This window comes from Phyllostomus hastatus, unplaced genomic scaffold, assembly GCF_019186645.2.
Source record: "Phyllostomus hastatus isolate PE091 unplaced genomic scaffold, TTU_PhHast_1.1 phas_contig_29, whole genome shotgun sequence".
In the NCBI taxonomy this organism is placed as follows: Eukaryota; Metazoa; Chordata; class Mammalia; order Chiroptera; family Phyllostomidae; genus Phyllostomus; species Phyllostomus hastatus.
Genome location: NW_025333835.1, coordinates 24,368,851 through 24,395,025, shown reverse-complemented (window position 1 = coordinate 24,395,025; position 26,175 = coordinate 24,368,851). Strand labels below are relative to the sequence as shown.

Genomic DNA, 26,175 nt, shown 5'->3' with positions numbered 1-26,175 from the left:
CAGTTTCATCCGTAAAAGTGGGGACGATGATATTTCTCTCTGTGGACTGTAGTCGAGACTAAATTATGTAATATAAATAGAAGTACTTAGTAGACTGCCTTAAATAGTTTTACAAAACAAAGAGAGATGACACCAGATCTTGTTTGGATCTTTTAAAGGCAGAGGGCATGACATTAAATTGTACCTTAATGGAAGGAATTTCATCAGGAGAGATATTTTGCCTCCTCCGCCTCACTCTGCGTTATAGTGCTCACTGAATATAGGGACGGAACTTACAAATGTAAAATGGAACGATGTAAACATGTATGAGATCTCATTTCACTTCACGATCACATCTTTCACTCAGTATTTGTTGTGCAGATCCTTTAACCTAATATATTTAACCATTCCAGGTAAGTTTGTAGTCTGAAAAGGCAACCTGAAAAATGCTATTGTCCCCATTCTCTTCACATTTTACTATATTTTATTATTAATACATTTTCTCGAAGGAAAGTTGAGAATAAAAATCACCTAATATACTACTGATAATTCCAAATACCCACAGCCATTTTTTGAATGAATAAACACTAAGAATTTACAGGAGACCAATAATAAATTTTATCATTCTTAGAAATCTATTTCACAAGTGAACTCCTAACATGAGAGGAATTACTTTTAAACTAATGATTTTCAGCTAACACTAATAAAGAAAATAAAAACCCTCTGTGGCCATGTCCTGAATGTCCTAAAATTGTCAACCTAGCTTTACCCCACCAGCTTTTTTTTAAGTTTACTACATACTTGATAACTATGTAAATGAGTTGGGGATCTCATTTCATATTACATGACCATACGTACAGTCTTATCACAACTAAGTGACGCTGCTTGAAAAGTTAGAGCTATCCAATGCAAAAAAGAAAAAAAAATTTAAATTAAAGTGTTCATTTGGTTTCTTTATGAATCACTAACTTAAATATTTAGCTGACTAAAGCAATGACTCATGTTAGATACCTTCCCCAGGATCCTGCCTGGGGCAAGCTGCTGGGCACTGACCCTGCACTGTGTGTGTCTCTGAGAGTGGACACCCCCAGACCTTAGGTCCTGTTTGTCCTGCTTCCTCACTCTAGTCTCAGCTCTGACTTTCACTTTCAAAAAACTGTATTTATTAGAGTTATTCCTCTCCAACTGTACCTACTGGCTATTTTGAGTACTTGACCCTCAAGAGCTATAAAATGAATCAATCAATCTGGCAGGCTCTGTTTCATCAAGTAAATGGTCAGACACTTCCCCGGGTCAATGGCCGTTCTGTTTCATGACAGCAGTTTATACTTGCTTTTGCCTCTGTTCACACTACGCAAGCTGGCATTACACTGTTTCTGAGAAAGAGACTGAAAACTTGTTTCACATTTGTTCTTTTTCTTATACTTTTGTTTTGTTTTATAAAGAAAAATAATTACATGTTTGGCATTAAGAAAAGTTGGATTACTAAAATATAATTGCCAAAGTGAAGATATCACCAAGCGCATAAATATTAACTATTTAATTAGATATGAACCATGCAAATATCATTGATTCTGTACCATAGTAGGCAATTTATTATTATTATTATTATTATTATTATTATTATTATTATTCATAGTAGGCAGTTTATATGAAAGTAGTTTCATCTTTCTAGTATTTAATTTTCATGTTTAAATATTTCATCCTAATCCTATACAATTTTCAACCACTGAGTAAAACTTTTAGTTTTTGTTTGGACTCATGAACAATGTAATTCCAACTATTATGTGAAAAATTTATAAATTAAAGTTGTTTATATATTCTTCAGAGTCTAGCATAATTCTCTAAAAATCACATGAGAATTGCCATTCTGAAAAACATATTTATTATGCAGCTGTATGAAAAATAGTTGGTATGACAGCATAGAAGTCTGTAGTTACTATCTCTTCAATATTCCATTTTAAATACATTTGTGCAAATCTACACAGTGGATGAATCAGGTTTCCACAGTGAAGAGACAGTTATTTCAAGGCAGAATCCTAGGACATGAATGACAGTAGATAAGGCCTAGAACTTTGGGAGTCAGAAAAAGTATGAACACCTTCAGAGAAGCTTTTCCTAGTCTGTAACCTGTAGTTAGATCTACTTATCTACCTGAAAATCATCTCTAAAATCTAGTCCAGGTACACCTCCATATCTCTTTCACCCATCATATAAAATACACCTTTAAGAGGACTCACCCCAAAGGCCAATTCTAAGATAGAGACAATCCCCCAACTCTCTGACACAATTTCTAAAATATGCACTTTTGAAGTGTTTCCAGGAATATTCCAAATCCATCTCCTTCATAACACCTTCCCAATACTTTCTTCCCAAATAGCTGGTATATCTTTCCTAAACTGGAAAAATGTCTTCAGGGTACTCATAAACCAATGATCTGTTTTGAGCATTTCTTTCTCTATTAGGGTAACAAAATGGTAAAAACATGGCTAAGACAAGGCAGCAATATTGCAGTGGAAAAAATGCATTGGATTAAAAAACTAGGTTTCACAATAGCAACTGCTGGCAAGGATGCTGAGCAATGGGAACTTGCATTCATTGCAGATGAGAATGTGAAAGGTACGGTTACTTTGGAAAATAGTTTGGCAGTCCCTTATAAAGTCAAACATACACCTTCCATATGATTCAGTAATTTTGCTCCTGGGTATTTACCAAGAGAAATAAAAACTTATTTTTACACAAAAATACATACACAATTGTTCACAGCAGCTTTATTTATAGATGCCCTCAAATGTCCATCAACTGGTGAATGGATTAAAAAATTTGGTATAGCCCTGACCAGTGTGGCTCAGTTGTTTGGGCGTCATCCTGCAAAGCTGGGGGTCACCAGTTCGATTCCTGGGCACATGCCTGGGTTTTGGATTTGGTCCCTGGTCCAGGTGCATGTAAGAGGCAACCAACCGGTGTTTTCTCTCTCACATTGATGTTTCTTTCCCTCTCTTTCTCCCTCCCTTCCCCTCTCTTTAAAAATAAATAAATAAAATCTTAGAAACAAACTTTGGTACATCCATACAATGGAATATCACTCAGCAATAAAAAAAGGAAGAAATGAATGAAACAGATCAGTGGTTGCTAAGGCTCCATTTGGGGAAAAGGGTCACTACAAAGTGGGTGTCAGGGAACTTTCTGAGGATGGAGCTACGTTACATATCAATTGTGGTGACAGGTACACACCTGTGTGCATTAGTAATATAATCATAGAAATGTATACTAAAAAGAGTAAATTCTACTGTATGTATATTATACCTCAATGAATCTGACTTAAAAAACTGGGTTTATTATATTAAATTTAGAAGATTTTTGGTAAGAAACATAGGAAAAAAATCTTTATAAACTTTAAAGTTCAACACAAATATTGAACACTAGTCACTGAGCATGCAATGGCATGTAAGACAGAGGTACAGTAAAAACTTACAGTCCAGTGCAAGAAAGACAAAACAAATAATTATTAAATAATGTGGAAATCTAATGACAGATATGAATAAGGCAATAAGGGGTTAACAAGAAGAGGCATTCCTGGAATAAGAAATAACTCATAAAAAATAAAGCATAAGTTAATGCATAAAGAATAAAGTATCACAAGCTGAGTACAAAGGGCCAGGCCACAGTGAGATGCACATGTGAAAAGTCATTAACAAACACGGAAAACTGGGACCCAATAACCTGAGCCCAACACGGACGTCAATCAGTCCTAGAATGGTAAAAATTACAACGAAATGAAAGCAGTACCTCACGATGATTTAGAAGTTGTTCTAAATCTAATGCCATTTGATTCTTCATCTGTAGTAAAGCTGACTTTTCTTTATTTAAATTGCTGGAAAAAAACAAACACACCAACGTTTAAGGTCATATTATTGGTTTAAATTTAATTAATGTTAAATAGCAAAAGGCTAAACAAATATGATGTTTTGAATTAAAGATAAATTAAATTTAAAAATTAAAAAATATATTTATATTTATTTATTTATTTCTTTTAAATTGAATTTATTGGGGTGACACTGGTTAACAAAATTATACAAAGGCTTAACCCCATATACAAAGGCTTAACCCCACTGTACTGTGTGCGCACCAGCCCAGGTCAAGTCTCCTTCCCTCACCGTTTAGCCCCCCAATTCTCCTCCACATCCCCCCAGCTCCCCTGCCCCTGGCAATCACCACACCGTCATCTGTGCCTGGGAGTTGTTTGTTTTCTCTCTCTTTTCTTTTTGGTCAATCCCTCCACACCCTCCCTGCACCAGACCCCCAAGATAAGTTAGATATATAGCCCATAAAGATATGAGACCAGCCACTGTAATGTTCGATCTGATTAGTCACCTAGTGTTTTGTATGCTGACTTTTTCTTTTACTAATCATGTGACAATGCAACTGACATGCTTTCTGAGAATATTTTCCTGCCTAGTAGGGACATGAAATTAGTATTTTTAAAGATAACTGTTTACTCCTGAAATATAAAAAGATGAAGCAGGACATATATGAAAGGTAAAAAGGAAGTATTTATGCACAAAATAGTAAAACTCTATAGATACTGGAAGTCAAATTAAGACATTTATCCTTAAAACTGAAGTAATACATATTTTATAATTTACCACGTACTAAACTACTAGGTATATAACTGAGTTAGATAAATAAATCAGATATTTGGTCTGTGGTAAACTTGAGAAAACAATTTTGTCTCCAAATTTTTAGTTTAAACTTTAGTTTCTAAGTCTGCATTGTGAATTTCCTTTCGATGTGGCCTATTTTCTTTTTTTTTAAAGTTTTTTAAATTTATTTGAGAGAGGGGTAGGGAGAGAGGGGGAGAGAAACATTGATCAGCTGCCTCTCGTGTGCGCGTCCCAACGGAGGACCGAACACACAACCCAGGCAAGTGCACTGACCAGAATGACCTGGCGACCTTCTGCTCTGTGGGTCAATGCCCAGCCAACTGAGCCACACCGGTCAGAGCTGATGTGACCTATTTTCTGACAGGAAAGGGTAAGAAGCCTAATTGTTAAGGACCTACTATTTTAAAAGGTAAATACTTGAGGCTTATCTTATATATACTGTCTGGAGTTTTATTATTTAACATATAAAAATTAATTAAAACCATTAAATAAAGTATTTTTTGAAAGCCATTTAAATGAATCTAGTCAGCCGGTATTACAAGAAAAGCAATGATGAATTTAAGCTACAGAATTCCTTAAATGTCAAAACACAGTCTATGAAGGTAAAGTTAATGAGAATCGTTTTATTGAACAGGTATGAAGTTTGAAGTTATAACTTTAAGAAAACAGAAAGCCACGAATTTTTAAACTATCAGGCATGAAGTATTTTTTTTTTTTAATTCAAGGCATTATAGTAGGTACTCTGGGAAAACTGGTAATTCCAAGGACTTAAGAGGAAGAAGCTTACATTCTCCACCTTCCTAGTAATTGAGAACTTCCCCGAGGAAGCTCCCTGGTTTGCTCTCTGAGAAGAAGACCAGATGCAATTCCGTGTTTCCAGTCGTGCCACTGACTCATCTGTATGGTGTAAAGCACAACCCACTCCCCCACTGAACCTCAGTTTTTACATCTGTCATAGTGGAACATGATACTTGTGCATGTCAAAGGGATATAGAATTATCTAATGAATAATTACATAAAGCATCAAACACATAAAACTCTATATAAATACTATATAGTATTACTAGTTTAGATGAAAAAACAGGCATCAGAGGAAAACAGTAATTAAATACCAATAAAGGTAAATGCAGCTCGGCAGAAAAACAAATGGACTTTCGGAGTTATGCGTCAGAGACCTTCCTGAGCTGCAGAACCGAGAACTAGATGATATGAAGGAAACTGAGGGCCATGTTCTGGGAGTCCCTAAAGCGTGGTAAAGATCAGATACACCTGTAACTCTGGAATTCTAATTTATCTTTAGTCAGGGTCATTTTATGGCCAAGTAATTCTTTTTTCATGGCTGAGTAAAGAAAAAGTCTTTTTTCTAGAAAATATTTTCAGAATTAACATAAATATCCAGTAAATAGAAATAGGATTTTTCAAAAAACAGACATATGTTAATGTTCATACACATGTACACACATACACACAGTGCTTACGTACACATACTCACACGCAGCGCACACACACACACACTTTCTCAAATACCACCAGGTCCATGAAATAAAATGTACTGTAAAAAGGATGGAATGTTGATGTAATTAAAGGATTTTAACTGGATAATTCATTAGAAATGCTTTATATGTAGACTAATTTTTCCAGAACAAAATAAATATTTCTTAGTTAATAGCTAAAGAACCATGTAACATTGAACAAAAGGTGGGTGGATACACTGGTTTACAGAGCAACTGTGTTCTATCTGTAGGACGTCATTATTGTCACAAACGGTATGGACGCCACGGACAATGCCTGGGTGTATATTATCAAAGGCTTAGCCTTCTCTATATGTAATATAGTCTTAAACCACAAGGGTAACCACCTTCAACATGTGGGTCTCTGAAACTAAGTATGATGATTATTACACTGTGTTCTTCCAGCATGCATGTAATTACTCAATGGAAGTTCAGTCTCTGTAAGACACATTTCATAACAGTGGAGACTAACCTTTAAAAATATAAAGCTTCTATGTGTGACTCATAAAGCAACTATAAAACAAATATCCTTATAAGCACATCTATCATGAGTGGTATATTACTCTCGTAATTGTTCAATTCACTGTTAATTATTACTCAGGAATTCATGTTTATGGCTTTATTCCCCCTGCTATATGAAAACATGTTCTTGCTATCTTGTTCCTTAACTTCCTGGATCAATATACCCTGGCTCAGTCTTACCAATGAAGTTCACAATGTACTCTTTTCTTCTTAAACTGCTAGTTATGAGTAAACTGAAAACTGACAACTGGGAAATAAAATTTATGCTAATTATTGTTTCTATGCTTTCCTCCGTTCTGAATTACAGATCAAACTACATAGCACAGACTGTCTCTTGTGGCTTGGTGGAGGAGAATTAACAGTATTACCTTTAGGACAAATTATTACTTTAGTGAAAGGGGAATTTAAAGTAGTTAATAGGCATATCTCCAAAGTTGGCTTTTAACATGTTTATAATCATTTCATTTTAGTGCATATTTACACTAACCTTTAGACTTGAATATATTGTATAACTAGCTAAATTTGCAAGTTGTAGATGTGGTATAGTAGTATTCTTTTATTTTCTAAGAAAATTATAAAATTAGTTTCTTAAAGAGTTTTTATTGTATAAGCTAGAGAAACATTTTAAAATATAATCAATTAATATAAATATTCTTTACTGTTAAAACCAATACCTGGCAAAGAGGAATAGATATTTTTAAGGAACATAATCACTTAGTAATCTTTTTTGGATGGGTCATCTAATGTTTAAATTTTGAGTTAATGAAAGACAAACGGAAGTGACATTTACTGAGTTTCTCCTATGTGCCAGATGCTTTCTATATGTATACTTCATTTAATTTTCACAACCACCCTTTGGTGTTTACATTAATATCTATACTTTACAGACATTTACCATGAGAAAAGAAGCCAGGTTGATGTGTATTAAAAGCCCAGGGTAATTCCCCAACACTTGAAATGGCATCAGCTTAAAGTGGGGGTGACAGGAGATAGAACAATGATCGATCTTGCTGTCTTTGACTTGTTGACTGGGCTTTTTTACAGCATGGTATCATTTCACTCATGTCATCAGGGCACATCTACCATAGCTCAAAGGCCACAATTAAAGTACTGGAAGCAACCTAATTTTTCACTTTAGAAGGTAGTTGCTTCAGTTAAGAGCAAGCTTTCATGTCTTATGGGCCATTAGTTCAGAATGTACTAAATATTATACAATATATTTATAAAACACAGATAACTTTAAAGAACTCAGTTGTTTAGCACAAATAATATTTTTGTAGTAAATCCCATAACTGGCATTGATTTTATGGCTAGTGTTGCTGTTATTAAAAGAGTCGTAATTTTTGTCCAAATTCAAAATATTTTCAGAAATGTTACTGCTCATTTTTAAGGTAATTCCAACATAAAAACTTGTTAAATGTAAGATAAATACTAATAGCTCTGGCTGGTGTGGCTCAGTGGATGGAGTGCCAGACTGCAAACTAAAAGGTTGCTGGTTCGATTCCCGGTCAGAGTACATGCCTGGGTTGCAGGCCAACTCCACAGTAGGGGGCATGTGAGAGGCAACCACACATGGATGTTTCTCTCCCTCTCGTTCTCCCTCCCTTCCCTTCTCTAAAGATAAATAAATAACATCTTTTTAAAAAGATAAATAGTAATAATATTGGACATTTGTAGAACACTTATAATGTATAGGCACAGTGCTATATCATTTAATATATCATAAAACATATCATTTAATCTTCAGAATAGCCAGGTAAATTAGGTGCTGCCAACCTCATTTTACAGATGAAAAAATAGCTGTACTGTCCAATACCACAGCCATTAGTCACAAGTGGAAATTAAAACTAATTTAATTTAAGTAAAATAAAAAATTTAGTTTCCCAGTAACACTGGCCACATTTCAAATGCTCAACAGCCATATGTCGCTTGTGGCTATGATACTGGACAGCATAGATATAAAATATTTTTATCATTACACAAAGTTCTTTTGAACAACCAAGGTTTAGAGACTGTGCTGGACTTGAGCCCATAAAATTTATCTACAGAGCCTATACTTCCCTTTAAAATCAGTTTAAAAAAAAAAACCTTTATTACAAAATATCTTGAAATAAGAGAGAAAATATAACCCCCATGTACATATCCATCACCCAGCTTCAACAATGATCAATTATTCACTAATGCCCTACTTTCAACCATTATTCTACACCACTTTTTGCTTCTCTTCCTTAATTATATTTGTTAGTGAAAAATTACCACTTATTCAGAATAGAACATAGGGAGGCAGTATAACATAACGGTTAAGAGTACAGAATCAGAAAGTAGCCAGATCTGGATTCAAATCTTGACCCTACCAAAATGTTATTATGTTCTTCGATGAAAAGGTGCTTAATTTCAGTAGGGCTGAATTTGCTCGTCTTTATACTTTACTCCTGTAGCCATCTATTGTTTTTCCTCTATAGTCAACAGTTTCAGCTATCTTATTTCTTAAATATTTACCTAAGATAAAAATCCAAATACAATTATATCTAAGCAAAAAAATTCAAATAAATTTATTTTGAAGGTAATTGTGAGAGAGAAAATTTTTTCCACTGATGTTTTATCTCTCGTCCTCCAAGATTACAAAGGTAAAATGACTCAATATAAAATTTCAACTGTAACAGAAATATATAACATAGGAAGAAAAAGTTTCATTTGGGGTTCTTTTCTTGATTCCCCTAAGATAACCAGGTACCCAGGAAATGATAAAACAGAATCTATTGCTCCCAATAGCTATTTATGAAGTAATTGTTAAATTAATTCATTTGATTAATTTATTAATGATGTTTTATATATTCTAAATATAATTTTTAAATTTAAATTTAATCTAGAAATAAATTGTTATTTATGTTGACAATTAAAGCATAAATATGATTTTAAATTATTTTATCAAATCATCGAAATAGTAATATAGCCATAAAGTTCTGGACTAATTATTTTGGTTAGGGTAGAAACAAGAGAAGATAATTATTCTAATTCAACAACAAAAAACCCCCACTCATACTTTGGACTTAATAGCCAATAGTTTTACTTTTTTAGTTACCGTATTTTTTGGACTATAAGACACATCTTTCCTACAAAATCTGGGAGGAAAATGGGGGTGCATCTTATAGTCCGAATGTAGCTTACCTGGCTTGCTGGGCGGGGGGGGAGCCTATGTTATTTATGTTATTAAATATTTTACCACATTTTTCCTTCAAAATTTTTTCCTGTTTTCCTCCTCTAAAACCTAGGTGCATCTTATGGTCCAAAAAATTCAGTATATAACTTAGGAAACCTGGATTTAATAACTATCTTCTCTTGTTTTCTAGTTCCTTAATTTAACAATTTCTACTCTCATCTAATTCTCGGCTTCAATATTTATGAACTGATTAATAAATTGTATATTATAATAATTTAGTCTAATAATCTTCAAGTCTAATAACAACCCAATTAACCAACCATCCACAAGTTAAAACTTCTCGATGTATACAGTGGCATTCTTTTACTGCAACTTAGAGACTAAAGTCATTGTATAGATAAACATGTCAAGAATTTGGACAATTATTAAATGAGGCAAGTCTTTTAGATAAGTACCATGTAAGAAAACAAGTTCAATCTAAGGAAGTGAAAGAAATTTATTTATTTACATTTAGGTAATTCATGGGTTAAAGATTCAGGGGAGAAAAAGCTTACAAATTCCTTGGCAAAGTCAATATGAATCTAAGCAAATGTGTACATTTTATGTTTAAAAAGTAATTATGGCACCCCTTTCCTTTTGGTCAGCCTGCAACCCACAAACACATCTAGGGGGTCAAGGACAGGGTAGTTGTCACGTGGGCAGTGCTCTGTTAAAAATGTAGCCTTGTTACGCCCGGGCTAAAATTTCTCACATTAAGCGGAATATGAACAGCTACTGTGATTATGACCTAGTTTTTTTTTTTTAATAAAATTCCATACTCATTACATTTCAAACCACAAACATTATTTATTTTTTTTTTACAATTTACAAAGCAAATTCATTTATAGCAGTATCATGTTTACAGCGTCTTTATTATTCAAATAAGAGAACTGTAGATGGCTTACCTGACATCTGTCTCAAGCTGCGTAATGCACTCCTTCAGTGAATCAATCTTTGAATCTCTCTGGCGCACTGATTCAACGAGGTATCTGTAAGGCTGCTGAGTTTGGTTTAACAGAGAGTTGGCCCTGTCAAGCTAGAGAAAAACAGATTTCATTAAAATCTAGAAAGTTTTACAAGAAACTAAAAGTATTCAAAATGTTCTACCATGGACATAGTACACCAACTTGCTCTCACATTAATTACTCTGAAAAGCTTTTCCTGTATAAATTGGGAAGTTTTAGAAATTATTAACCAACATAGCTATCTTAATAATAATAATAAAGACTATGTAAATAGAGAAGAAAATCTTAAATAAAATATTGTTGCCAATTTGGGGGAAGAGTTATCTACATTTTCTTATCATTTTCTTGGCCTGAGAAGTTATGTGACATAAAATTTATCTTCTTTTAATGAATATCCTATTAGCTAAAAATAAAATTATTTTATTTGAGCTTTATTCAAAATAATGTAATAAAAATTTAGTAATTTTTATGCCTTTATATTTCCTTCCATTTTTGTTTGTAAAATAGGCAATTTTAAACATTTTTAAAAAATTGATTTGAGAGAGAAACATTGATATTTTTGTTCCATTTATTTGTGTTCTTTGCTTAATTCTTTAAAAAAAATTTTATTTATTTATTTTTAGAGAGAAGGGAAGGGAGGGAGAAAGAGAGGGAGAGAAACATCAATGTGTGGTCAATTCTTGCATGCTCTCAGCTGGGGACCTGGCCCACAACCCAGGCATGTGCCCTGACAGAGAATCAAACTGGTGACCTTTTGGTTAGCAGGCTGGCACTCAATCTACTGAGCCACACCATCCAGGGTTCACTGTCTGATTCTTGCATGTGCCCTGATTGAGGATTGAACCTGCAACCTTGGTGTATGGGGACAATGCTCCAACCAACTGATCTACCTGATCAGGGCATAAAATAGATAACTTATGTACCTAAATCACTAGTATAATTAAAAATTTTTACAGAAATTGTGGTTAAAATATAAAAAAAACATAAAATTTACCATTTTAATCATTTCATTAAGCACATTCACAATGTTATGCAACCATTACCAGTATATATTTCCAGAACATTTCCATCAGCCTCAGAAGAAACTGTGTACCCATTAAGCCAGAACATTTCCTTCACCCACCGCTCCTACCTCCTGGAAACCTGTATTCTACTTTCTGTCTCCTTGAACTTGCCTATTCTAGGTACTTCCTATAAGTGAAATCACATAATATCTGACATTTTATGTTTCCTTTTTTCACTTAATGTAATGTTTTCAATGTTCATCCATGTTGTACCATGTTTCAGAACTGCATTCCTTTTTATGGCTAAATAATATTCCATTGTGTGTTTATACCACAGTTTGTTTATTCATTCATTTGTTGATGGATATTTCACTTGTTTCCACTTTTTGGCTGCAGTGACTAATGTTGTTTTGAACAGGTGTAGAAGTATCTGTTTGAGTCCCTATTTTCAATTCCTTTGGGTCTCTCTATCTGGGAGGAAAATGGAATTGCTGGGTCATGTGGCAATTCTATATTTAACTTTTTGAGGAACTGCCAATTATTTTCCACAGTAGATGCATCATTTTACATTCCTACCAGCAATGTACTTGGTTCCAGTTTCTCGACTTCCTTGCCAAAACTGCTATTTCATGTGCTTATTGGCCACTTGTATATCCTCTTGTACAAACATCTATTTAAGTCTTTTGCCCATTTTATAAGGTAATTTTTATTTTGAGTTGTAGGTTTTCTTTATACATTCTGGATATTAAACCCTTATTAGATATATTATCTGAAAATATTTCTTTGTTTCTGTCACGTGACTTTTCACTCTCCTGTTAATGTCTTTTGATCACAAAAGTTTGCAACATTGATGAAATTTAATTTATCTATTTTCTTTCTTCTTGTGCTTGTACTTTTGGTGCCATTTAGAAGAAATCATTGCCAAATCCAAGGTCATTATGATTTTCTCCTATGCTTTTTTCTGTGAGCTTTATACCCTTAGCTCTGAAATTGAGGCCTTCGGTTCATTTTGTCTTAATATCTGTGTTCAAATACAGATCCAAGTTCTTCTTTTACATGTAGGTATGCAGTTTTACCAGCCCCATTTGTTGACAAGAGAGTCCTTTCTCCATTGAATGGTCTTGGCAACCTTGTGGAGAAACCAATGACCACCTGTGAGGGTTTGTTTCCAGACTCTCTGTGCTGTTCCTTTAGTCTGTAGGACTATCCTATGACAGTACAGTTTTTAATCACAGTAGCTTTGTAGTTAAGTTTTAAATTCTAAAAGTTCGAGTCCTCCAACTTTGTTTTTCCTTTTCAAGTTCATTTTGGTTATTCAGGGTCCCTTGAAATTCTTTATGAATTTTAGAAAGGGTTTTTCTATTTCTGTAAAAAATGCCACTGGGATTTTGAGAGGAAATGACCTGAATCTGTAAGTCATTTTGGGTAGTGTCATCATCTTAACCATATGGTCTTCCCTGAGCACAGGGAGACTGTCCTTCATCAGGTCGCCTTTACTTCGGTAACGTTTTTTAGTTTCCTGTGTACAGGTCTTTCTCTTGTTTGATTAAATATTCCTAAGTGTTTTTATCTTTTCTGAGGCCATTGAAAATGTAATTGTTTTCTTAACTTCCTTTTTGGATCATTCATTGTGATATACTATGTACAACTTTATACTATGTCCTTTTCACTTTACTTGTATCATAATCATTTTTCCAAATTGTTGGAATAACTTAATTTTACATTTTAATGGTTGCAAAACTGTCTAGTAAGCTAACATGCCATAATTTAATTACAATGCTTATACTAATACGCATTTAGGATGTTATCAATTTTTGACTAGTATAAATTATGCTACCACAAACTTCTTTGTATTGTAGATGATTTGTCTTAAATTAATATTTTGTTCAATTTTCTTTCAGTACATGCGATGTACTAGATTAAGTGGTATGACTATTTAATGATCTTGACATATAGACCAAAGTTCTTTTCTAAAGGAGTTTATCAAATTCTATACCCAAATCAACTTTAGTATTTTTTTTTGTTTATTTGTACTTGCTGTTTTTTCCTAGGCACATGTAAAATCTATGTCTGTATAGGATACACACAGCACTGTCAGTACGAGCTGGATCCTACTTTGGTTCACAATGAGTTCTCAAGAAACATATTCTAACGTCGTACATGCAAATACTGAACAATCACAGCACAACCGCTGGGTGTCTATTTAAGGATTAGGTGATGGGGAAGGGAGTATCTTATTACACAGAAAAAATTACACAATTCTGAAATACTATAACCTTAAAGGGTTCTTAGACAATAAAACTGTAGCTTTTTACATGTTTAAATACTTTTCCCCTCTTTCCTTCATAATCCTAACAAGTTCAATTGAGGCTAAAGATTTGTTGCTTTTCTGGAACAACAGATGATTTATATATTTTTTCTCAAATGAAGTACATTTATAAGACCAACATTTAAAAAGTTAAGATCTGAACATGTTTATTTTAGCACTGCAATGTTTTGGTTTTCTGCTCACATTAAAAAAAAAAAAGGTGACTGGTGGCCTAGGACCTGAACGTGCAGAGAAGAGCAGGATGGGTAACAGTGGAAGGTCCAGCAGAAGGCAGAGAGAACTGGATGGTGGGGAGAGGGGCAGCAATAATGATTTTTAAATGATCAGTTATGGGGTCCAGGTGGGTAAGCAGAAAGGTGCAGCCGAGAGGTGACTGACCAACTGTTGGAGAATACGTGCTTGCAGTTGGGGAACTACTCTGTAAAAATTATTTTAATTATTTATTTTAATTGCATTAGAAAATTTTCTTTTGGTTATATTAAGTATAGCCCAGAAAGAAATACCTCAAAGAAAAGGAAATGAATAGGGAAAGAAAAGACTTCTTTTTTTGGACACAATTCATTATAGTGAAAACAGAGCCATAAAGAAAAAAATACCATGAATATTTTCTATAGTTTGGGTTTTAGTGTCTTTTTACTTGCTTTGGTAATCATTCTTTGAAATCTATTACAATGTCAGTGGAATCTTATTACTCTACTAAGTTACTTTATGAACATTCAAATGTGCAGCTGGACAAAAATAAAACTAAGTTCCACTTACCTGTATAACCAGTTTCACTAGTCAATTAAATCAAACAATTGCCTTGACTTTGTTTTCATAGAACTGACCCTAACTGAATAAACTGAACTGACAAGTTGCTTTGTGTTTCAAAGTGCAGAATAGTCTGAGTGTGTGTGTAGGGCGGGGGTGGGGGGAGGAACAGGAGAGGAGCCAGGTAGGGAAGGACTAGGGCATTTACAAATTGTAGTTAGCTGTGGTCTAGAATGAGCTATGTTTAAAACTTATCAAGTCTCATTTCAATTGCATAAAAATATAACAGCAGTTATTAGTCTTAATTATTTTAGTTCATTTTCTTTCATTACAGTAATTACATATATTAAGTTTTAATACTATAAACAAAATTAAGAGCCAAAAACTGTATTTTCGAAAGGTATATTTAATGTACAACTTACAAACTTCCCTGTGTAGATAATAGAAACTACTATGGTGCTGCTGTCAGTTTTAAGGATATGTTTCTTTATAAACTTGTTTGTAGGCTCCCAAATTTATTTTAATTCCTCAAGAAAAAAAGTACCTATTTCTCAATTTAAACTGATATTAATTTCTATTTTTTAAAAAATAATTTAACAATTTACTTCCTCTAATTATAATTTTAAAAAGTCTTTCTGTAACTATAATAATTAGTATTCAAATAGTTTCGCAATCACTCTCTTTGCTTATTGTTAGTAATCTTTTCCTTATAGGAAAGCTTTAGTAATTAGTGACTCAGGAATCATATACGTAATAAATGACTCAGGACCAAACCCATGACACATTTTATAGAATTGTTATTTCTCCTTTGTTTCAATAAACTGTACATTTGATTCAGAGAAAAGCAATACCTAACTATAACATAATTACACATTTTGATTCACATACTAATTTAACTTATTCTTATATATATTTTCTCTTAAAATTGAGAAAAACATAATGGTGACTATATTTTGTTGTGTTTGTCTTAAACATGATTTTTTTTCCTTCTGTAATTTATTTGGAAAGAAACTCCTAGAAATGGAACTCTTTCTTGCCAGGGACAAAATGCATTCTACTGTATTTTAATTTAACTTGGACTTGCTTTCTGTGTACAGAATATGTACAAGTGACATTTTCTAGGATTGGTGGTAGCTTGTGCTCCAAAATCCACATACCATCGCCTAATCTTTTCGATTGTGCCATGAAATGTAAAATGCCCATTTGATATTCCACATGGGCAACACTTTGGTGCTGCTTCTCTGTTCTCAATCTAAAGCAGTTCTCAAACCTAACCAATCATCAGAACTGCTCTGGAAAATACTGAAAAAAAACACACAATAGTAATTTTTGGGCCTCACCCCAGTCATCCTGAAACAAAATTTCTCAGATTTCTCATATCCTAATGATTAGTCAAAACTGGAACGTACAGCTTTTGTCATCATGGACTTGCTGCAGGTCGCCCCAACTATTTTAGCAGCTTTAACAGCACTGCACATGCACCGTCTTATGTGCTGAATTTACCACCCGTCTCACCAAAACTGGCTTCTTCTCTGGAGTCCCCATATGGTTGATGGTATCACCGTCTTTAACAGGGGTAATACTTAACTGATACAATTCACCCAGTAAGGAGAACAGCCTTTGCAGTGGGGCAGGATCACAAGACACTGTGCAGTGCCAGGTATTACTTCTGTGTTGCTGGATGGTGGAGAGGCCCAGGGCTTCTGGGAAGAGGGACCAGGACAGGCAGGACTGTGGTGATATAATGACACTTGGGGGCTTAGGGCAGTCCCAATTTTCCACTGTTTTTGCAAATGTTTTATTATTTTAATAACCAAAAACAAGTACGTGCTAGTTTATTTTGTGCCCAGCTCTGGTCCTCAGATTCTCAGTCTGGTGCAGATAATGACAAATCCATGAAATAGGATATTGAGATACTTGAAAGTAAACAGCACGGAAATGATGGGTAGACAGATCTGTAGAACTGAATTTATTTTTTCAAAATGTGACCCTGTATCACTTTTATTAGAGGTACAAGAAGAGATTGTTAAAAATGCAGATTCTCCCCTGCCTGGTGTGGCCGAGTGGACTGAGTGCTGGTCTGCAAACTAAAAGGTTGCGGGTTCAATTCCCAGTCAGGGCACATGCCTGGGTTGCAGGCCAGATCTCCAACTAGGGGCATGTGAGAGGCAATAGATTGATGTGTCTCTTGAATATCAATGTTTCTCTCCCTCTCTTTCTCCCTCCCTTCCCTTCTCTCTAAAAATAAATAAATAAAATATTTAAAAAATGCAGATTCCTGGGCTTTATTCTAGATATATTTAATCACAATCTCTGTTGGCAGGATCTAGTAACCTACATTTTAAACAAGAATCTTAGGTAATTCTCATATTAACATTTTTGAAAACCACTATTGAGATGTAAGAACAGGGTAATGAGAAAGACATCTACATTTGAGGGTTAGAAGCATATGAAGACATCAGCTAAGAAGATTAAAGAGCCATCTGAGGGAGAATGGTGCCGTAAAGCAAAGCGGAACAAGAACTTCTAGAATATCTATAATGTTATGCCATGGACAAGTCAGGGGAGTAGGAAGAGAACATGGCAATTCGCAAGTCATTAGTGACCACTGAGAAAGGGCGAAAAGACGATGGGGGAAGAGAAGGAATTAAATAAAAAGAGAAGCGTTAACTTTTAAGAAGTTACATACACACACTCTTTTTTAAAAATTGAGTTTATTGAGGTGACATTGGTTAATAAAAGTATACAGGTTTCAGATGTACAGTTCTACGACACATCACCTGTATGCTGCAGCCTGTGTTGGCCGCCCAAAGTCAAATCTCCTTCCATGACCATTTACCCCCTTTACACTCTTCTACCACTCACTCCCTTTCCTCTGGCAATCGCCCTGCTGTTGCTTGTGTCTGTTTTTTTGTTTCTCTTTTGCTTAATCCCTTCACCTTTTTCACGGAGCCTCCCAACGTTCCTCCCCTCTGAGAGCTGCCAGTCTGCTCTCTGTGAAGTCTGTTTCTGTTTTGTTTGTGAATTTATTTTGTTCCTTAGATTCAACACATAAGTGAAATCATATGGGAATTGTCTTTTTCTGACTGGCTTATTTCACTTAGCATAGTATTTCACTCTCCAGGTCCATCCACACTGTCACAAAAGGTAAGGTTTCCTTTTTTATGGCCAGGTAGTATTCCATTGCATGCATGTACCACTGCATTTTTTACCCACTCATCTACTGATGAGCACTCAGGATGCTTCCAAATCTTGGCTGTTGTAAAAAATGCTGTAATGAACATAGGGGTGCATGTATTCTTTTGAATCAGTGTTTCATCAGTTCTTCAGATAAATTTCCAAAAGTGGAATTACTGGGTCATAAAGCAGTTCCATTTTTATTCTGAGGAAATTCCATACTGTTTTTCACAGTGGCTGCACCAGTCTGCATTCCCACAAGCAGTGTACAAGGGTTGCCTTTTCTCCACATCCTTGCTAACACACATACAGACAGACACACACAGACACACACTCACATTTTTTTGTTGAAGAGGGATCAAAAGGGGTAAAAAAGAAAGTGAAGATCCTAAAAATGTCTTTGGATGAAAGGGATTCAGAGAAAATAAATTTAGATGACAATTGCAGTAAGGAAAAGATATAGATGATGGGTTGATAATTTGGGGCTGTGGAAATATTCTACAGTGAAGAAAATGGGAAATTATAAAATAGATATCAAAAAATAAAAACACTGGCCAACAAGAATGAACACCTGGTTGATGTTCAACAACATAAATTTGTAATGTTTCCAAGCAGTAAAAGTAGCAGATTTCCACAATAATTTTTTAGCATGTTACCACAAAACTCAAGATTTTTTTCTTTTTCTATCCTGCCTTCCATTAAGTATTTATAGTGTAACTAACAGGTTGTAAGCTACTATTAAAAGTGGGGATTATAAAGAAAAGCCTGGTGGATGAATTTGGCCACAAAGCAGTCCAGAGCGCTAGTGAATGCGATGCTCAGATGGGTGAGGTCCAAGAGCGGGGAGGAAGAAAAGTGGAGCCAGGAGGGGCTTGACAGAGTAGAAAAATAGGAAGAGTTTATGAGTCTGGGACTTGTAACAGGCCCCAATAAAGCACAAATTTAGTGGGAATGAAAGAACTGGGAGAGCTGGAAGGACTGACTGAGCTGGAAGGACAGGAGATTAAGAGTCAAAGAATGTAATTTTTGAGTTCAAGTGTTTTATATTTCCTTTCCCCTCAAAGCTACCCTTGAGAAATTCATGTTAATGTGATTCAATTGTATAATATAACAATGCTGATGGGGGGAGGTGGAAGTTGCAGTGTGATTTATAATAGCTCTTAAGTGAAAAATTTATAGACACTGATGCATTATTAAGGCATAATCAATTAGGTAGAAAGTTTAAACAATAATTTTATTTGTTTGATGTATAAACAGGATGTAATTTATAAATAAGTCATTATTTTACTTATTTCAGTGGTGGTTGGCATTTGGTACACACACATAAATATGTATTAAAAACAAAATAGAGAAACATCATACATATTATCCTGCAATTTTCCTTTTTTTTTAAAAAAATTATCACTATAGTATGAATGCCTTTTAAAGTTAGCACAGAGATCTACTTATTGCTCCTAAGCATCTTGAAGTCTCTCTTATATCTAGCAATTTAATGTTTCCAACAAATCACCTGGATTCTGTTAAGTGCCTTCTAGGTACAAAACTCGAGGCGCTAAACCTTGCCATTGCTTTAGTTGAGACCGTGCATGTGCCATTTTCTAGGTAAGTTTTTTGAAATAAATTAGCTGTCACAGGTAAATCTGTGGGTGATTATACCAGAAGACAAAGCCTCTGAGGACAAGGCTGTACATGTTAAGAGGGCAAGTCCATGCCTATTTTGCCATCAGTGGTTGAATATAATGGGATTTTGATAAATGCTTACTAAATGACTGGAAAGAGAAAGGGCAAGAATCAAGGTTTCAGGAGGCTAAGGAAGACCAATAGTTGTTGACAGTAATGTGGCATGCATTATGATTTAGCCTCGATTTCCTACTGTTTAATAAACCCCACACCAGCACTCTTAACTAGCTTAGTGGCTTCTTGAGAATTAGATAGGCATATGCATATGCACAGAAAAGGAAAGTAAATTAGTTTTTTCACTTTTGTATTGGACCAATTAATGGCACAATGGTTTGAAGACACTGGACATCAAGCAATGAAGGTCAGTGACTCCTGAGACAGAGTTCATACGGCAGGGTACTGAAGAAAAGAAAGCCACATAGTGAGAGAACTCTGAGATTTAGAGACAGCCTCCTTGAGTATTCACCTAGGCACTGACAGTGTACATATAAAGAAACTACAAGACACTGAGATAGAACCACTGGAAATATTGGAAGGAATAATCTAATGATCTTATTGGCTGGTAACAGTACCTATTCCCACCAGACAAAGTACAAATCCTACTAATTCATAGGACACAGGGTAGAGCACTTAAAAGGGCTTTGGTCTCACTAGTAGTGGAAAAATTAGCCTTAAGTAAATGCTTCTGTGCTAATAAAAGCTGAAAAGCAAGACTTGAAATGACCAAACCTTTCCCAAGAAACGGCCATTTCTGAGGACAAAACTATCACAGATTTACAAGAATCTAAAAATTATTTAGCTCTGAGATAAAAGTCACAGTGTCTGGCATCCAGTAAAAAAATTAGTAGGCAAGTAAAGAAGAAGGACAATATGATACATAATGAAATAAGTCAATTTAATAGAAAGCAATCAAGAAATGACAATATATAGAATTAGTAGACAGGGATATCAAAGCAGTTACTGAAAATGTATTTTATATACTCAAGAAAATAAAGTTTGGAAAGTTTAAGTAGAGACCTTGAAAATACAAATAAGACCCAATATGAAGTTCTAGAAATGAAAACTACAATATCTGAGATGAAAAACATACTGGATTAATGATAGATTTTACATTGGAGAAGGAAAGGTTAGTGGATTGAGGACTTAGCAAAAGAAACTATGTAAAAATAAGCGCAAAAAAAAAAAAGAGAGAGAGAGAAACTGAAAAAATGAAAAAAAAAACCAGAACCCCAAATATTTGAAGAAATAATGGCTGCAAAATGTCCAAATTTGATGGTATCACACTCATGCGGAAGTTTGACAGAACCCAAGCACTGGAAACATGAAGAAAACCACATCAAGTCACATCATAATCAAATTGCTTAAAGCTAGTGAAAAAATTCGTAAAAGCAGTCAGAGAAATAAGACATACTACTTAGAGAGGAACAAGGATAAAGATGAAAGCACATTTCTTGGCAGAAATAATGCAAACTAAAAGAGACTGAATTAACATCTTTCAAGTACTAAGAAAGACAAAGAGGGAATACAGTCAACCTCGAATTCTTTACCCAGGGAAAATATATTTCAAAAACAAAGGTGAGCCCTGGCTGGCGTAGCTCAGTGGATTGAGCGTGGGCTGGGAACCAAAGTGTCCCAGGTTCGATTCCCAGCCAGGGTACATTCCTGGGCTGCAGGCCATAACCCCCCAGCAACCGCACATTGATGACTCTCTCTCTCTCTCTCTGTCTCTCTCTCTGTCTCTCTCTCTGTCTCTCTCTGTCTCTGTCTCTCTCTCTCTCTCCCCCCCACTTCCCTCCCTAAAAAATAAATAAAAAATAAAATCTTTAAAAAAAAACAAAGGTGAACTCAGCAATTCGACTCGTTGGTCTATATTCAAAAGTATTAAAATAGGTGGGCCAAGATGGAGGTGTAAGTAGACATGCTTCACCTCCTTGCACAATCATAAGAAAAATCACAACTAACCTCAAAACAAAAAACAACCAGAACTGCCAGAAAATTGAACTGTATGGAAGTCCAACAATCAAGGACTTAAAGAAGAACTATTCGCCCTGTTGGGTAGGAGGGACAGGGCCAGGGAGCCAGGATGGAGAGGGTGTGGTGTGGTGTGGCGAGGCAGCAGCATCAGTGGCCAGCAGGATGGTCAGTCCCACATTCACGTGTGGCAGATAAAAACCAGAAGGGACACCTGGGGAGTGAGCAATCTCATCCCCAGGCCAGACCAGATAGCCCAGGGATCCAGCATCAGGAAAATAAAGTCTTGTAACTTCTGGCTGTAAAAACTAGTGGGGGTTGGGAGGGCAGAAGAAACTGCAGATCTCCCAGGAGAGTTCATTTAAAGGGCCCCCACTGTGCTAGAATGTACCAAATCCACCCACTGTGGGAACAACCACCAGGGCAACAGTTAGAGGGGAGTCAGTTGCACATAGGAAGTAAATAAAGTGACTGGAAATGGAGTGAGTGCTGGTGAGCGGCACTGTTCCCTCTCTAACCCCTCTCCCCATATAAAGCACCACAAAACAGTGAAGCAGGTCCTGGCAAGTACCTAAGGCTCCACTCCGTACAATGTAACAAGTGCACCAAGATGGGGAGTCAAAGTGAATACACAGAAGCAAACACAGGGAGGCCGCTGAATTGAACAGACAAAGAAATATGGCCCAAATAAAAGAACAGATCAAAGCTCCAGAAAAAGAACTAAGTGAAATGGAGATAGTCAACCTTTCAGATGCAGAGTTCAAAACAATGGTGGTAAGAATGTTCAGAGAACTCGCTGAATATGGCAAATGAATAAAGGAAGAAATGAAGGCTATACTAAGTGAAATAAGAAAAAATCCACAGGGAGCCAATGGTGTAGGGAAGGAAGCAGGGGTTCAAATCAGCGATTTGGAACATAAGGAAGAAATAAACAGTCAACCAGTACAGAAGGAAGAAACAAGAATTTTTAAAAAATGAGAAGAGAATAAGAAGACTCTGCATCTTCAAACGTGCCAACATCCAAATCACAGCAATGCCAGAAGGAGAAGAGGAAGAGCAAGAAATTGAAAATTTACTTGAAGACATAATGAAGGAGAACTTCCCTAATTTGGTGAAAGAAATAGACTTACAAGTCCAGGAAGCACAGACAGCCCCAAACAAGTTGGACCCACAGAGGAACACGCCAAAACACATCATAATTAAAATGCCAAAGGTTACAGATAAAGAGAGAATCTTAAAAGCAGCAAGAGAAAAACAGAAGAGTTGCCTACAGAGGAGTTCCCATAAGATTATCAGCTGATTTCTTAAAAGAAACTTTGCAGGCAAGAAGGAACTGGCAAGAAGTACTCAAAGTCATGAAAAACAAGGACCTACAGCCAAGATTACTCTATCCAGCACAGCTATCATTTAGAATGGAGAGCAGATAAAGTGCTTCCCGGACAAGGTAAAGCTAAAGGAGTTCATCATCACCAAGCCCTATTATATGAAATGTTGAAGAGACTTATTTAACAAAAAGAAGGTCAAATATATGAACATTAAAATGACAACAAACACAACTATCAACTGAACCTAAAAAACAAAAACAAACTAAGCAAACAACTAGAACAGGAACAGAATCATGGAGATGGAGATCACATGGAATGTTATCAGTGGGCAGGAAGAAAGGGGAGAATAGGGAAAAAGGTACAGGGATTAAGAAGCATAATTTGCAGGTACAAAATAGACAGAGGAGATATTAAGAATAGTATAGGAAATGGAAAAGCCAAAGAACTTATATGCAAGACCCATGGACATGACTAAGGGCGAGGGAATTGCTGGAGAGAAGAAGGTATTGGGTGGAGGAGGGCAAAGGGGAAAAATTGGGACAACTGAAATAACAGAATAAATAAAACATACTTTCAAAAAAGCATTGAAGCCTGGCTGTTGTGGCTCAGTGGATTGAATGCCTGCTTGCAAACCAAAGGGTCATTGGTTCGATTCCCAGTCAGGGCACATGTCTAGGTTGTGAACCAGGTCCCCAGTAGGGGGCACATCAGAGGCAACCAGACACTGATGTTTCTCTCCCTCTCTTTCTCCTTCCCTTCTCCTCTCTCTAAAAATAAATAAGTAAAATCTTTTTTAAAAAATAAAAAAAATTTAAAAAGCATTAAAATAGGCAGACAGACATATCTTCTATTTGGATGTTCATAGCTGCACTATGCACAATAGCCAAAAGGTAGAAACCACCTAACTGTCCATCAATGAATGAATAAGCTAAATGTAATATATTTGGAAATTTGCTAAGCGAGGAGGTTTCAGGTTCTCTGACCACACATACACAAAATGTCAAATACTATGTGAGGTGACAAATATGTTGATTAGCTTGACTGCAGTAATCATTTCATTGTGTGATATATATCAAATCATCATGTTGTCACCTTAAATACATATTTTATTAACAGTGTGCTGATTGCAGGGGGGAGGAGTATATAAGTTAAGTGGAGATGGAAAAAATACAATTAAAAATAGATAAAATAATAAAAATAAAAATTGAAGCTGTAAAACATATAAAAACCCTCCAAGATGAAACACAAGAAACGTAAGAAAAAGATAGACTACTTGGACTTCTAATTTGTCAAAATTAACTTTTGTGATCAAAAGACACTAGCAAGAAAGCAGAAGCAACACGAAATGGGAGAAAATATTTGATGTCACGTATCTGATAAGGGCCTAGCAGTCGGAATATACATAAAGAAGTTTTAAAACTCTACAAGAGACAGACACCCCAATTAAAAAATGGACAAAGGATGTGACTAGACATTTCTCCAAAGAAGATAAACAAACAGCCAATAAGCACACCAAACAATGCTCAACATTATCAGTTATAAAGTTAATGCAAATCAAAATCACAATGAGATACTACTTCAGACTCACTAGAATTAAAAAATACAAAAACAACCCTCCCCCCCTCAAAATAAGCATTGGTGAGGACATGAGAAACTGAAACCCTTGACCTTGTTGATGGGAACGTAAAATGGTGAAGCTGCTATGGAAAACAGTTTTGTGGTTCCTCAAAAAGGTAAACACAGAATCATCATGTGACCTGGCAATTCCACTTCTTAGATATATGCCCATAAGAGCAGAAAACAGGTGTTCGGACAAAAACATTGCACACAAATGCTCACAGCAGCACTATTCACAATAGCCGAATGACAGAAGTAACCTAAACGTCCATCAGCTGATGAGCAGATAAACGAAATGTGATATGTCTGCACAATGGAATACTATTCAGTCTCAAATAAGAACTAAGTACTGATAGATGGCAGAAGATGAGTGGACTTTGAACACATTATGTTAAGGGAAAGGAACCAGACACAAAAGATCACATATTGCATAATTCCATTTATATGAAAAATCGATAGGGACAGAAAGCACATTAGTGGTTGCCAGGGGCTGGAAGAAGAGGAGAGTGAGAAGTGACTACTTAATGGGAACAGGGTTTCCTTCTGGGTGACGAAAATGTTCTATAACTTGATAGTGATAATGGTTGTACATTATAAACATACCAAAAAGCCACTGAATTGTATTGTACAATTTAAAATGGTTAATCCTCATATGCATACAGTTCATTTGGCCTGAGGAATAGAACTGAGACATATATTTTAATCTTGACTTTTGTTAAGAAGAGTCAGATATGTAAAAACAAAAAGCAAATAACTAAAAAAAAGGTGACATAACTTTTTGGAATATACACAGAAGTGAAAAAGTGAAAAGAATTTATCACTAGCAGCCCTGCTCTGTATTATTAAAAGAAGTAATATGATAGCAGATGGAAATTTGTATCTACACAAAGGAATAAAGAATACCAACCATGGCAACTATTTGGTTAAATATAATAGCTTTTCCTCATATTATTATATGTCTTTAAAAGATTATCAACTGTTTAAAGTAAATATAAGTAGCAATGTAGTGTGAGTTTTATACAAGTGTAAGTAAAATATATCACAGCAGGAGCACAAAGACTGGGAGGGATAAATGGAAGGGTACTACTGTAATTATTTTATGCTAATATAAAGTGGTAAAATACCACATGGAACTAGATGGTGAGAGAGAGATACACACACACACACACACACACACACACACACACAATTTAAAGCAACCACAGTAATAACAAAAGGCTATAGCCAATAAGACAACAATGAGATAAATGGTATGGTAAATATTCAACTAACCCAAAAGAAGGCAGGGAAAAAAAGAAGAGGCGGGATAAATAAAAAAAACAAGGAACAAGATAACAGATTTAAAAATAATCATATCAGTAAACATATTAAAATGTACATGTTCTGGAAACCCCAATTAAAAGTCTTATTTTGTCAGATTGAATAAAAAAGCATTTTCTAACTAGTATATGTTAATTGTAAGACAATTAGGCATGAACAGGT

At 35.2% G+C, this 26,175-nt stretch overlaps 1 protein-coding gene across 1 annotated transcript in view; it reads right to left on the bottom strand.

The window, feature by feature from the left end:
* Positions 1-26,175, bottom strand: part of PIBF1 (progesterone immunomodulatory binding factor 1) — a 185,309-nt gene that overhangs the window by 25,828 nt on the left and 133,306 nt on the right. The window contains exons 15-16 of the mRNA XM_045839110.1: positions 10,781-10,911; positions 3,769-3,853 (exon numbers count right to left, since the gene is read on the bottom strand). Of these exons, the coding sequence (XP_045695066.1) occupies positions 3,769-3,853; positions 10,781-10,911 (216 nt within the window). The remainder of the gene's footprint in view (positions 1-3,768; positions 3,854-10,780; positions 10,912-26,175) is intronic.